Raw genomic sequence first — 14651 nt, 5'->3', positions numbered from 1 at the left:
TGAGCTCAAAGGTCCTATTAATAAACGGTTAAGGAATGTGTATTTATGACGACAATTTGTGAGACTGGTAAACTTATGATACGTACGATGGTCTTTACTTTCTACACGGTGCATTTCAAGGTCCTGTACCCATCCGTCGGTAAACTGTACCTGGGCTTGTTGCAGTGACCTGAAGTTACTAAACTTCATGAGTGTATGCACTCACTCCAAGAACCGTATGATTATAAATATGCATATAAATATGCTACGATGAGATAGCTGACTTCATCTAACTAGCAAATGTTGTCCAGGCTACGTTGGTGATACAGTTTTTTTTAATGTGTATGATATTTTTGTCATGCGATTTTAAAGCTGGTCCTACAACCGCATCCAAGAATAACATGCAGCTTATCTCAGAACTGTCGGTGAAAATTATTCTTGGAGCTAGGTTTAATTGAGCTGCATTTTAAAGAGGTGCAATTTCACAATTTGTGTATATTTTCTAAGTTCACTATTTTGTCATGTGTTGAGAAAAACACAGATTTTAAAATTACATGGTCTAATATTTACATTTAGCATAACTGCAACATTATTTTTTCTTTTTTTTTTTTAAAGACTCGAAAGGACTTGAAATTCAAAGTTTCAGACTTGTGACTTGACTCGGACTTTTACACCAGTGACTTGAGACTCGACTCTGACTTGCCTGACATTACTTGAGACTTGACTTGAGACTTGAGGATAAAGACTTGAGACTTACTTGAGACTTGCAAAACAATGACTTGGTCCCACCTCTGCTATTAGGGACCCTAAAGCTCCCCCAAAATAGGGAGAAATATTTTTTTCCCCAAAAATTAAAAAGTCATACAGTAGAGGGCTAACATGGCAAGTTACATTCAAAGGTAATCTATTACAGATGTTTGAGGTTATCCTTGAAAGGCATAGATACAAGAGTGTGCACCTGGGAGTGCTTTTGTGGTCACAATGGCCTGCCATGCTGTGGTTATTTGATGATACTTGCTCTGTCCCATAGTTGTGAGTTTTCTGTTTGTTTGTTTTTTGTTTTTGTTTTTTTGTTTGTTTTGTTTTTTTCTTTCTTGCTTTGTGTGTTTGTTTGTTTTTTTTGTTCGTTTCTAATTTAAAAATGAAAATAAAGCTTAGGAAAAAAAAGGTATTCTATTAATGTTATTATTGTTTTTATTGGAAAAAAACATTAGTATAAGTATTAGTATAAATTAATATAATTTCCAGGTCAATCATAAATCAAAGACTTTTTTGTACAGTTGTCATTATAGTATTGTATAGTTAGTAATTAGTACCCTTTTATCCCTAAATTTAGCATATTATTTGTTGTAAATCCTAGTTTTATATCTCTTGGAGATATATCTTTTATATACTTATATAAATGCACCATAGGGGGCTTGGGGTGAAACAGCATTTCGGTACACTGTAAACTGTGTATACTCATGTATTGACAATAAAGATCTTGAATCTTGAAAGACTTTTCAATACTAGGCAGATGGGATGTACCACTATGAGGGTGGAGTGGAATAGTCCCATTGATAATACCCTTTAATTTCCCTCTCACCTTTTGGCTTTCAACACCGTGTCACCTGAAGAACTGGGCCCTATTTCAGGAAGCCGGTTTAGTGCAAACTCTGAGTAAGTAAACCCTGAGTTAACGAAAACTCTGAGTTTTCGGTTTCACAAAGCGAGTTTAGATTAATTCTGAGTGAGTTACTATGACGACACACTCCGTGAAGCTAACCTGCCCCCTAGCAGGTTTACTTCAACTAACCCTGACTTTCTCCGCCTCTGTGTCGGAAACCTGACTGTAGGAAGTGTCAGACATGGCGTGCCCCTTCCTTGAAGAGCCAGTAGATGTTGAAGCCCAAATTCTCCGCAGAGCTCTCCGCCGGGAGAGAGTGATTAGAGCGCGTTTGGACATTTTATCATTTCCTGATGATTTCCTGTGTGAATGTTACCGTTTTTCAGCACAATCTATAATTCATTTGAATAACATCCTCAGGCTTAATATTACTCATGTGACACATCGCAGACATTCTCTCAGTTCTGTACATATTATTTGTATTGCACTTCGTTTTTGCAAACGGGAGCTTTCTGTATAATATTGGTGACGCTGAACACGTTTCCAAGGCTACCGTCTGTCGGGCAGTCAGGAATGTTACAGTTGCACTGAAACGTCTCCTGTACTCGTTTGTGGTGTTCCCCGGTCATAGACCCACACGATTTATCAAAGAGGGATTCCACAAAATTGCAGGTATCAGGATGAACAAAACTTAATTCATGATGTGGTGATACTTGAACTACTACTTAAATTTTACATTTATTCTCACGGTTCCCAGGCATCTGTATAGATGGCACTCACATTCCAATCATTGCTCCTTCAGTAAATGAAGGAGACTATGTGAACAGGAAGTCTTTCCACAGCATTAATGTACAGGTACATAGTTCCCTGTAGCATTTCAAACTAACAAATTATTTCATTATAGTAATGGATGCTAATTTGTGTTCTCTGCACTGTGAAGATCATATGTGATGCTGCCAACATTATCACAAATGTGGAAGCCAACTGCTCAGCCTCTGTGAGTGGTGGTGGTGGAGGACCCCCACCTGTTTTTCGGGCCTCCGCTTTTTTCTGTTGGCTATAACGGGTAGAGATGGACCGATCCGATATTACGTATCGGTATCGGTCCGATACTGACCTAAATTACTGGATCGGATATCGGAGAAAAATAAAAAATGTAATCCGATCCATTAAATATCACGAAAGCACCTCACAAAACTTGCAACACGCCTTAACTCACCTCAGAACGTTAGCACGTCAGAGCAGTATGCATCACGTGATAGAGCGGCTGTGGCATGGGGACCTGTCGGTGGTCTGGATAGCATTTGGAGCTTCGCTAGCAACCCAGCATTTCATCTCCGACAAAGTTATCCCGAGAGAAGTAAAGCAAGTGTGTAAGTCCATCTCTGAATGTAAAGCATTCCTGCGTTAAGCTTACCAAACGATATATGGAGCGACTGCCTCTCCTGCTGCTACTTCAATCATGAAACTGCTTAACGATCAGCTGATCGGCTTTTCTGTCGCGAGTCCGTGTCTCTAGTTTGTTTTTGGCCCACTTTGCACCAGAAAGAGTAAACCAGCGGCTGAACAACAGCAGCACGTTTAAGCTTGATCAGCTATTGTTAGAATGTATTTAATATTACTTTCTACTCCAGGATCTTTTTCTACGTAGCTGACGCTGGTAACTGTGCAGGGGCGCATCTAGCAAAGTTTAGCCAGGGGGGCCGATAGGGCATTAACAGGGAAAAGGGGGCACAAAGACATACTTTTCTTTCTTATTCTCATTTAAAATGTCTAGCTTTTAATAAATAATTATCTGACACCCAAAGTTTTAATTTGATGCAAAATGAATAGAAGTCCATTACTGTATATAGTAACTATTAAGTCTAATATATATACCCTAGTAAGCTATAGTACTTTTTCCCTTTGGGAAGGTACCATCTGTGCAGTCTGCAATTTTGTTGAAGAAAGATGTTGAATCTATTTAATATTTCTTGAAAAATAATTGATTTCTGTGCATTTTTTTTCACACTGCATCAAATTAAGGTTGATTACGTCGATTAAGCATCATGAGGTGGAGCGTGAGGGGTGGTTCCCTATTTTTTTATTTTTGTTGTTGCTGGGAGTTGGAACCCTATTAGTTAGGTTGCTTAATATTTATGCTAAGTACTCTTTAAAATACCAGAATAGGGAGGATGGTGTAGGTTTAAGTTTATTAGATTGATCAGTATTGCTGAACTATGAAATATTTTTTTTTGCATACAGGTATAACAGAATAGCTTTAGTGTAGTTGTTGTTTTAAACTTGAGTATGAACTTATACAAAATGCAGCAAGATATTTAAAAAACAGTTTTGTTGATTAAAAAACACTATATCGGATTCATATCGGTATCGGCAGATATCCAAATTTATGATATCGGTATCGGACATAAAAAAGTGGTATCGTGCCATCTCTAATAACGGGTCACATTTGAGCACACAGAGTAAGCAAATATGTACTTGTAATGTGTTCAGATAATTTCAATAAGTGCTTACAGAGGGGAAATTAATGTAGCCTCTAACTGCAATTGATTTACATCGGACAAACAGACCAAGCACTATGGCTCATAATACAATTACACCTTACCTGTTTGGACTATATTTTTATATTTCATTTTTACTTGCTGCCAGGAACGTTTGGGGCCTGTTGGGTTGCACCTGCGCTCACATCACATCACAAAATAAAATGTGTAAAATAAAAAATAAAATATAATAAAATAACGTGTTAAATGGGTGGAAATGGGTGGAAATCCCTAGATCAATGTTTAAATTAACACTCATTGACTCTGTTGGCTATGTTTTGCCATGCATGCTCCCTTTCTTTGGCAGCTGAGGCTGTGTTACTTTTTTTCTGCAAAATTTGCATGTTATCGGCATATGCTGCCATCAGAATTTCGGCCTCAAGCGCTGTAAAATACATTGACCGCGCCTTCTTTCCCTCCGTCTCCATGGTGACTCGCTTAATCTGTGCTCCACTAATCAGGGCTTTATGTATCCTCGTGCGCGCGCTTAACTTGGGGTTAAAGCAACTCCGCGTTGATTGAACTAATTGTTATCAGCCTTTCTGAAACCGAATATTCCGAGTTGGACAGTTCGGGGTTACTCAACCCTGAGTATCGTTTTTCACTCTGAGTTTTCTAAACCGGCTTCCTGAAATAGGGCCCTGGGGGTAGATAAATTCAGCGTAATCCCATTGTCACTGCCAGCTTTTACCAGTATCTGAAAGCTTAATCCAACATATAATATAGCATATAGTATAGCATTTTAGTCTCATTCATGATGATCAGATAGCGTGTTCACTTCCATTTGTAAATGTTTGTCTTGGTGGTTTGTCCGGTTGTTCATGTTTTCATGAGCAACAGTTGAGGCACTTTGCATTTGGGAGGAGTTTCTGGCCGAGTAGAGAGCAGAGGAGCCAGCCTCCTAGACAGTATTCAAAAGTTCGAGTGAGTGCACAGTGTCAGACATCAAGATCTTTGTAACAAACATTTTTGTTAAACATGGAATTGACAGCAGAAAGTCACTCCATTCCCCTATCTGATGGAAACAGCATACCCTTGATAGGACTGGGAACTTATGCAGATCCCCACGAGGTAAGATTCATGATTTAATTGTATATTGTATATCGTTGTGCATGTGTCACGAAGCAAAAACTAAATGAATAAATAAAAAATAGTGGTAGGATTTTTTGTTTGTTTGTTTTTCGCTGTGACTTTTGAGTGCTTATTATATTATTATTATGGTTGTTGTTATTTTATTTTATACTATATATTCCTTCCAGTACTACTTCTTCTTCTTCTTCTTTTTTTTTGACAGACTCCTAAAGGAACTGCATATGAATCTGTCAAAATTGCGATCGAGACGGGCTACAGACATATTGATGGAGCATTGATCTATTACAATGAACATGAAGTGGGGCAAGCAATAAGGGACAAAATAGCAGATGGAACTGTGAAAAGAGAGGACATCTTCTATTGTGGAAAGGTTTGCAAAGCATACTTGTTCGTGTGAGCCTCTCCTGTGCACCTTGACCGTTGAACTTTTTTTTTCTTTCTGTTTTTCTGTACACACATTCTGTACTTAAGTAGAAGTACATCTATTACTGTTCAAAACTACTCCAGTAAAGGATGAAGTACTGATTCAACTTCTTTACTCAAGTAAAAGTAAAAAAGTACAGGCTGTTTAGTAGCTGTTTGGAGGACATTTCTATTTCTGTGCAAAGCTAACTTAACCTTCGGCTATGTTAACACAATGATAAAATAATATTAGCAGATGGGAATACAAACTTCAGCCTAAGTTTTTTCCAATCTAAGTATACTCAGCTTGAATCTGAAGAAAAAGAAGTAAAATAAAAAATATATCAGTCAATAGATCTAAGAATCATCAGCTAAAATTCATATGAATCTCTGCTACACTTGATGTAGAACTCATGCAAACTCATGAAACCACAGTCACTGTGCACCGGTCACACACTCTTCTTTACTTTAAACCCATCACAGTACACCAAACTAATCTCCAGAGTATTTTCATGTAGTCTTTAAATAGCCTCAGTTTGATTTGCATGTATCATAATATGCAAAAACACAATGTTGGCTCATAGTGACAAAAATCCGTTAAAGCAAATCCGTTAAGGCAAAAGTAACGAGCCTGTTTTACTACTGAAGTGCAGTATAGAAAATTTTATAAAATTTTAACAAATATTTGTGCTTTGTTACTTCCCACCTCAAGAGTTCAGTGATGCATGAAGATCATCAAGACTTTTAGAAATCGAACAACAAGTTCCATTAATAACAAATCCACAAAATCCTCATGTAGGTTATTCAGGGTGAAGCAGGTTGTTTTTCATCTAATTCATTGAAACAAATCCAGCACTATGACGGCATGCACAGGTTTTGGTTGCACCATTCCTAGCATGCATGTTTCTAGATGAGCTTTAACATCTATATCGAGAATGCATGAAAAATGCGTTTAGCAGGATTTCTCTGGGTGTAATTGTTGATGTCAACAAAAAAATTTAAAGTTTAAAAATGTGTTTTTTCCTGTCAAAAATGGTGGCCAAAGTGACAAAAAAGTACAACTCCTTTAGTTATTTTAAAGTAAATAACTAATAATGCAAATAAGAAAAAAAGCCAATCTGAATATTATACCAGTATTATTTCCCTGAACCACAAAAAAATAAGGAAGATAAAGTAAGTACATTTTGGTTTGTACAACACCTTTCGAGACAAACATTACAAAGTCCCTCAAGGCAAAAGTTAACCAAAAACAAGTCTAAAATGCTTTTGGCCTGTGTGAAACTTAAAAGGTATGGATAACATACGAATCGATAACATATTCATTTTCATGACATACCTTTGAATCTTAAAAAAAAACCAAATGCTGAGTTCTGTAGCTTTTTTCTACATTTGTTAACTTTTCTTCTTTTCTTTTGAAGTTGTGGAACACATTTCATCCACCCGAGCTAGTACGACCTACTTTAGAGAAAACCCTGACGACATTACAGCTGGATTATGTTGACCTCTATATTATAGGAATGCCCATGGCTTTCAAGGTATGCACACATGTGAAAACTTAATAACAAGTTTTTAATTTTTACATTTGAATTTCATGAGGTTTTACTGCACCAAATGAAATACTATACTATACTGAAACACTATAATTTTCTGAAGCCAGGAGATGAATTTTACCCCAACGATGAGAGTGGGAAGTGGCTTTATCATGAAACGGACCTCTGTGCCACATGGGAGGTGAGACTTGGTGGCCTGCTTATTCAAGAAAATTTAGTTTCAGTTATTTCCTAACATATGTGAAGACAACATAACTGCTACAGAACAACAGTATTGGGTACACGCGTCCTTTAACTTATAGTTAAATACAAAAAGATATGTGGTAAAAATCAATGACAGCTTAAACAGTGTCTCAGTTTTACTGTTTCTGTGAGCTTTTAAATTGTTTCAAAGTTCAACGTTGACTATATTGTTTTATTATTGTGCTTTCCTATGTCTCTCACAGGCTTTAGAAGCTTGTAAAGACGCTGGCCTTGTAAAATCTCTTGGGGTTTCAAACTTCAACAAGCGACAACTAGAGCTAATCCTTAACAAGCCGGGGCTGAAACACAAACCTGTGTCAAACCAGGTTAGTGGTACATTATTGAGCAAGCAGTTGTCTGGAAATAAGTTACTAAGTACTTGTTTTCAGAATACTAAGGTCAAAAAGCTTTGCTCTTTGAACTAACTAACTGAAAACGCTCGGTAAGTTTTTAACTGAGATTTAAATGAATAGATGGAATCAGAGGCGCGAATAGCAGCAGGAAGATTGTTCCAGGGGCTAGGGGCTGCCAGGGCAAAAGCACGGTCACCTCTGGTCTTTAGCCAGGATCTAGGCTGCACTAGGAGTAATTGTCTTGATTATCTTAGGGCTTTCCCAGGGGTATATGAACTAAGGAGTTCAGTGAGGTAGCACGGCGCAGTATTGACACAGTTCTTGTGTAATTTGGCACTATTCAGCCTTTTCTTCTTGCTTCTTTTCCTTAAGAGTGGCTTCTTGACAGCCACCCTTCCACAAAGACCATTTATGGTGAGTCTCAACAAACTGTTGATGGGTTAGTTGAAGGATGAGATACACCACTCAGGTCCCATATCAGATCTTTGATACAGTTTTTCTGTTTTCTTAAGGACATAGCTTTTAGATGCTGTTCATCTGCTCTGTTTTTTTTTCTTGTCCAGTTTCCTCACACCATACTGAAATATGCCAAGTTTCCAGCTAAAAGCTCTTTGCTCATCAAATCGTGTTATTCATGGCAGAGATTTAGATAAAAGACATGGGAAGAAATTTTCTTTTACTACAGGATGCTAATAAGTCCCTAAAGAAACTGGTTCTTTCCTAACTTTTCTGTAATGTGTAGACTCAATGAGTCATTCTTTGAATTAGCTGCCTTTTTGTGACACTGATAACACTGATTTCATAGATCAGTGTTAGGTGTTTTAATAATCATGATAAAAGAGTGAAAAAATAGCTAGTGCCCAAAGTAAAACTTTGTCTTCAGAAAGCCTGGAGAACTATTGCTCAGCACCACTTACAAGAAACTGTCCTATTAGAAATATAAATACTCGAGACTTGGGAAATGTACAGTACTATATTTACCGTAAGATCAGCAGATAAATGTGCAAACCATTCTTCATTTTAAAAAGTAGTGTTTCAAGAGTCAATGCTTTTGTTACTTTATTGTGCAGTGGCAATTTATTAAAGTCAGAAGAAAGAATCTGAGGCACAACCAGCTGAAGGCTTTAGTTTCAGTCTTTGAATATTTGCGCATACAGCTAATGAACAATACAACAGAAAGACTCAGATTTTAGACATATGCCCAATATGTTTTAACTAAATCACACACACAGCTGTGTTTTGATAGATATGTGAACATTGTGTGGATAGGACATGGATATGTTGCAGAGGTATAGGAACAAAATGCAGGCAATGTATACCGCCCAGAAATGTGGGGAAAACTTCAAATTTATTTAAAAAGTAAGTTTACTGCCTGAAATATTATCAGTATGAAAGGACTGAACTTTGAATCAATGAAAGCATAACAGAGATAGGAAGTTATTATTTAAGTAACATGAACAATCAAGATGCACTTGGAAGTGTTGGTTCATAACACTCGCAAGGAATAAGCCAAGCTGTCTTCATCAGAAACATGTGTGTATGTATACATATGTGCTCTATTACAGGTTGAATGCCACCCCTATTTCACCCAGCCAAAATTGCTTGAATACTGCCGGCAGAATGGTATCGTCATTGTTGGTTACAGCCCGCTGGGAACATCCAGAGATCCATCTTGGTATGGGTCACACTCATTTTATGAGTAGCTAGTCAAGTTCTCAGCCTCTTGATTGAAATTAAAATATCACTGTTTCAATAAAGGGTAAACCTAAAATGCCCCCCAATGCTGGAAGATGACCTGCTGGTATCGATTGCCAAAAAGTACAACAAGACCACGGCTCAGGTGTGTCTGCGGTTCAATGTACAGAGAGGCGTGGTGGTCATCCCAAAGAGCTTCAGCCCTGCTCGCATAAAGGAAAACTTTGAGGTTTGTTTATAATTTTAGGTATGTAGGTAGCAAAAAGTGCCTTCTGAAAACCAGACGCATGGAATATAATCAGACTTATTTGCCAACTTTCCAGATATTTGATTTCTCTCTCTCTGACGCTGATATGAAGGCAGTTGAAGGGTTGAACAAAAACATCCGCTTTGTGGAGCTTCTCAGGTGAGTATAGTGCAGCTTGTGTGAAGTTTTGCTCCTTGAACAAACGGCTCCAATTAATATTTCTCTTTTCTGGCTCAACAGGTGGTCTGACCATCCAGAGTATCCATTTCATGATGACTTCTAAACACCACAAACAGCAACACATTGTTCGAGAGTGATTAAATTTGGCATCTTCACTTTGCTAAAATAATATTTAATTGCTATTAGCTAATTAAAAAAAAAAAAAAAAAACAACTTAATTTTACAGCACACAATATAATACACTTCCTCGGGTAAAGGGTTTCACTGCTGAGCCGTGCTGTGGGAAGAATAATGAAGGTCTGCTCTCACAGATGTCTTTAGTTTTGTAAAAGTCTTACAGATAAGTTTTGAGTGACAAAACAAACAAACTTGGGATAGTAAATGTTTGCAAACTACAAAATAAAGATAAGGTGTGGCTAAATCAAAACAAGACTGTTAAGTATAGAAAGCTTAAACTCTGGACAGATGGTGTTCTCATCCTGCCAACACTTTCATTGCTCAGACCAAATCTGAATTGCTCAACCTGAATAACAGCTTTTAAAACTGAATTTGAATTAAATTTAGCTCTTGAATGCTTTCAGTTTCACTTCTCACCATTCAGTTTTAGTTCTTAAATTCAGTTTTTGGGGTCATACATCCGGGTCCTTCGAGAAAACTGCACAATAATCCAGCACAAAGTTTGCCGTTTCAGTGATAGTCATATCATACCACTTCAGAGGTGATCCAGTAATACTGCACTAATGAATTACACCAGGGGTGTTGAACTCCAGGCCTCAAGGGCCGGTGTCCTGCAGGTTTCATATATCACCCTGGGTCAACACACCTGAATCAAATGATTAGTTTCTTTACCAGGCTTATGGAGAACTTCAAGATATGTTGAGGGGGTAATTTAACCATTTAAATCAGCTGTGTTGGATCAAGGGCACATCTAAAACCTGCAGGACACCAGCTCTCAAGGTCTGGAGTTCAACACCTGTGAATTAGACTGTTCGCTTTAGCTAAAGTTATTAAGTTAGCTAAGGAGTCAGGATACTATATAAGACAGAAATAAGCCAAAATTACAATGGTTTGGACACTCTTTTGTACGTTTCCCTACTGTAGCGGTCTCTCAAAGCATACAGGACTTTCAGGGGGTACAAGATGATAACTGGAATTCTAATGGGAACAGTCGATCATGTTTGTCAAAGCTGAAACAAAGGCAAACCAAGCTAAATTAGCGTTTTTAGCTAACAGCTATAATAGGCATAACAGGTACTGTTAAGCTCTCATTTGTTTACATGCTTTTTCTTATACAGGTAATACATTTATTACCAACCTGAGAGTTTAGCCACCATGACTGATATGAATGAATGACTGCTGAACACTTAATCTGTGCCCCACTCCAGCTCAAGATTCTGTAGGTTTGCTCAGTAACACTCTGGGTCTGCAGGTAGTTTATGATACATCGTCTGGTACCCCTGGACATATCATCAGTGACGTAACCTGGGTCATAGGAGGTTGTAACTCACTCCAAGTTGAAAAACAGACACAAGGCATTCTTGATTTTTACTGGCATTTATTACACACAGGTGCCACCAACGATGCTGTGAGAACTGTACAAACAACATAAAATAATCAATTTCCACAATAAATTGTTTTCATAGAGAATAAACAATAAAGCACATTATTAAAAAAACAAAAACACTCACAATTTGACCTTTACAAAATGTTAACATATTACACGTGACTACCATAAACTCGACAGTTCTGTCACAAACAAACATTTTTCTACTACGACATATAAAATACAAATTGCATACCTCATTGGCCGCATTAACTTCAGGGGTTAATGAAAACGCATCTTGCAGTGTGCACTCCTTCCCACAGGTGGAAAACAGACTGAACATTGGTTCCATCCTGGAAGCATTTTGTAAAACCGTTAAGTATATTTTTAAACCAACAATGTATACATTAAATCTGATATATTAAAATAAAGTATGTTATGTTCCCCTGAGGGGTCTAGGCTGTGAGGGGGAAGTAACAAAAAGTGTCCGGGTCAGAAAAAGGAGACAAGAAGGCATGAGGGTTAAATTAAAGAGTTTTATTAAAGTAGCTCAACTAAAAGAGACGGACAAGCCGCTATCACCATTTAAGAAAAACAAAACTCAGGCGTTGGTCAATAAAGTAAAACGTAAGCCAAAAAGAGCAGCTCACTAACTGTAACCACTCACATGGCACTCTGGCCCAGAACTCACCTTTCCCTGGGCTTAAATCTCTTTAATTACTGACGAGAGTCAGCTGCACAAAAGGGAAAGGTGGCACCTCAGGCAGAAGAGGTAGTGGGACACGCCCACACAGGCACCTTCATTTATTATAACTTAAACAATAAAATTATTTTAATCTGCATAACTGCTGCTGACGGCAGTCACAGAGGTTTTCGGGCCTTTCAACAATCAGACCCCCTTTCCCAGGTGACCCAGGTAGGGTTGATCAAGCCCCAGCTATTTGAATTGTTACTATTATTATTATTACTGGGGGCTCTGAAATTTAGGGGGGTGGGGAACAACGCATAGGTCAAAAGAGAATGGACTGTATAGAGACCGATTGCGTCCAGAGGCGAAGCGGCGGTACTTGCAGAAAATAGCATGCATTGGAAATGTGGACCCGTATGAAATGCGGCCGCGGAGTAGAAACCCTGAAGACCAACCGCTATTGACGTAGCCTGATATATTTTCGTACCTTGTCTGTGGAGTCAGCACGTACAAGTCGTCATTCAAACAAAGGTAAGTCAGCTTGAGTACTGCGAGTGAAATGCGTTTGATTTCCCTCCGAACATTCAGATTAGTGTAGCATAACTTCATTCATCAGGGGGAAATTAGAGTGAGAACATGTGGAGGCTCTGTTAGAGGGATAACTTAGTGAGTTCATTGTGCTGAAGAATTTAGTTATTCTTTATGGTTAAATAAATTGCAATGATTTATTCATATTGTTCATAAATAATTCTAATTATACATCTTGCTTCCATGTTTGTATCCTGTGTCACTAAAAATACATTTTATTTTAGTTTTATACATTGATTAATGACCTGCAGAATCTCCTTATCATATTAAGTGATTCATAATTGTCACTTTATGCTTTCTCCATCTCAAAAGTGATGACATCCTTGCATTACATACTGTAGGTTCATTTTCTGCAGGCAGATTTAGAATATAACATGCAGCGTTCTATAAATGGATACATAAAAAAATGAAGAATTACATGTATGTGCTAACTTTCTAAACACTTTGTTACATTTATGATAAAGTAGATAATACACATTTATGTCGGCCTTGGCTCATTAGTTCTTGTCTTTAAATTAACTTTGTCCGTGTGTGTTTCAAGTACTGCACTCTCAAAGACTGAATGAACCAGCATTGCAGCCATGGGCCATGATGAGCATCACAGGGAAGGCTGAAGCCGCACACTGCATCTGTATGGCCGGAGTTGCGGAGACCTGCACCCATGTCGCTGCTCTTCTGTTTAATGTAGAAGCAACAGTGCAGATCCGTGGCACAAGGACTGTTACAGATGAACCTGCATACTGGGTTTTGCTGGGTAATATGACCAAGATACAGCCAGAGGTTGGCCATAAGATAGACCTCTCCTATTCAGCTGCCCAAAAAAAGGCTCTTGATCAAAACATAAACAGACCATCCGTATTGAAAGGTAAAAGGAGCCGTCCTCAAAAAAGAAAAATCCCACCTGCTACTGTGGAGGAGTTGTCACTGCTATTGGATACTTTGCTGTAACACAGTAAAGCTGTGGGTTTTGGGAATGACCCAAAATGTTTTATCTAGGGGTCTACATTCATTCCTGTAGTGCACTGCCATGTAAATAATTTGCATTTACTGAATATGTACTGACTGAGTACCACTGTTCAAAAGTTGAATAAAGAAACAAACAAATTTTTGCCTCTTTTTTTTTTTTAAATTAAAACCACTTTGTAGAACATCACATCAGTTACAATGTAGAATCCATGTCATTTATAGTTTACAAATGACAAAATGTTTACACAGAATCATGACAGTGTTTACATGATATCACCCACTACTAACATTACTTTAATTACTGTATCTTTTGAAAAAATACCACTATTTATACAGCACAAGACTTAAGAATATTTAACAGGAGCCAGTTTTATTTTTCCCTGGTTTTACTACCACACTGTTCACCAAACGCAGCAAACCTTCATCATCCAGAAGGGTCACCTCTTCACCCTCACATGGAAGATGTAATCTGATTGGCATGGTGGTATGTTTGAAGCAGGTCCCTTGTGTAGCGCTGGAACCCGGTCACGATGTGTTTCATCCATTTCATAGGCTGGTTTGCTGCAATAATACCAAATAATTAGCAACTCTATAAATAGAAGGTAGTTCTATTATTATTATTAAACACAATGTCCCGCAGAAGAGCTCGGATTAACTCAGACAGTGTCAGGAGACATGCCGTAGCAAATTATGTGAGGCCATTCCAGGACGAAATGCAAAACAGTTTTACACAGCTGCAGCAGGAGTTGAGTAATCTAGAATATGTCATTTATCATGTTGCAGATATCAACATTGATCACACAGGTGTAACAGTACATAATTATGGAAGTGATCACATCCATGAGCTAATGGACCTCACAATACATAATTATGGAAGTGGTAACGTTAATGTCATTAACGATTATAGGAATATTTCACACTTCAACAACCTTCGTTTCAATTTAGGTTTCGATTACAAACGAAAACGCAAAAAAACCCC

General features: G+C 37.9%; 1 protein-coding gene across 2 annotated transcripts; it reads left to right on the top strand.

Moving 5' to 3' along the window:
- Positions 1-4364: 4364 nt before the first annotated feature.
- LOC308399983 (aldo-keto reductase family 1 member D1-like) lies at positions 4365-10317 on the top strand. Of its 2 annotated transcripts, XM_080887441.1 has the most exons (9): positions 4365-5196; positions 5420-5587; positions 7038-7154; positions 7273-7350; positions 7616-7738; positions 9331-9440; positions 9524-9689; positions 9784-9866; positions 9948-10317. In XM_080887441.1, the coding sequence occupies exons 1-9, from the start codon at positions 5104-5106 to the stop codon at positions 9988-9990; spliced, it is 981 nt and encodes a 326-aa protein (XP_080743567.1). In that variant the 5' UTR covers positions 4365-5103; the 3' UTR covers positions 9991-10317. The 2 variants fall into 2 exon arrangements, with proteins under 2 accessions (XP_080743567.1, XP_080743568.1); XM_080887442.1 differs by lacking the exon at positions 7616-7738.
- Positions 10318-14651: the final 4334 nt, after the last annotated feature.

The sequence above is a fragment of the Rhamphochromis sp. 'chilingali' genome (genome assembly GCF_963969265.1).
Source record: "Rhamphochromis sp. 'chilingali' genome assembly, chromosome: 7".
Lineage (NCBI taxonomy): Eukaryota > Metazoa > Chordata > Actinopteri > Cichliformes > Cichlidae > Rhamphochromis > Rhamphochromis sp. 'chilingali'.
The sequence above is the reverse complement of the archived record's forward strand: the minus strand, read 5'-3'. Positions and strand labels throughout refer to the sequence as shown.

Bases quoted from the DNA above. Each gene is read 5' to 3' on its own strand.
- LOC308399983 (XM_080887441.1), top strand. From the start codon at position 5,104: ATGGAATTGACAGCAGAAAGTCACTCCATTCCCCTATCTGATGGAAAC. The intron at 5,197-5,419 runs GTAAGATTCATG...TTTTTTTGACAG, and splicing joins CTTATGCAGATCCCCACGAG to ACTCCTAAAGGAACTGCATA. The intron at 7,739-9,330 runs GTTAGTGGTACA...GCTCTATTACAG, and splicing joins ACAAACCTGTGTCAAACCAG to GTTGAATGCCACCCCTATTT.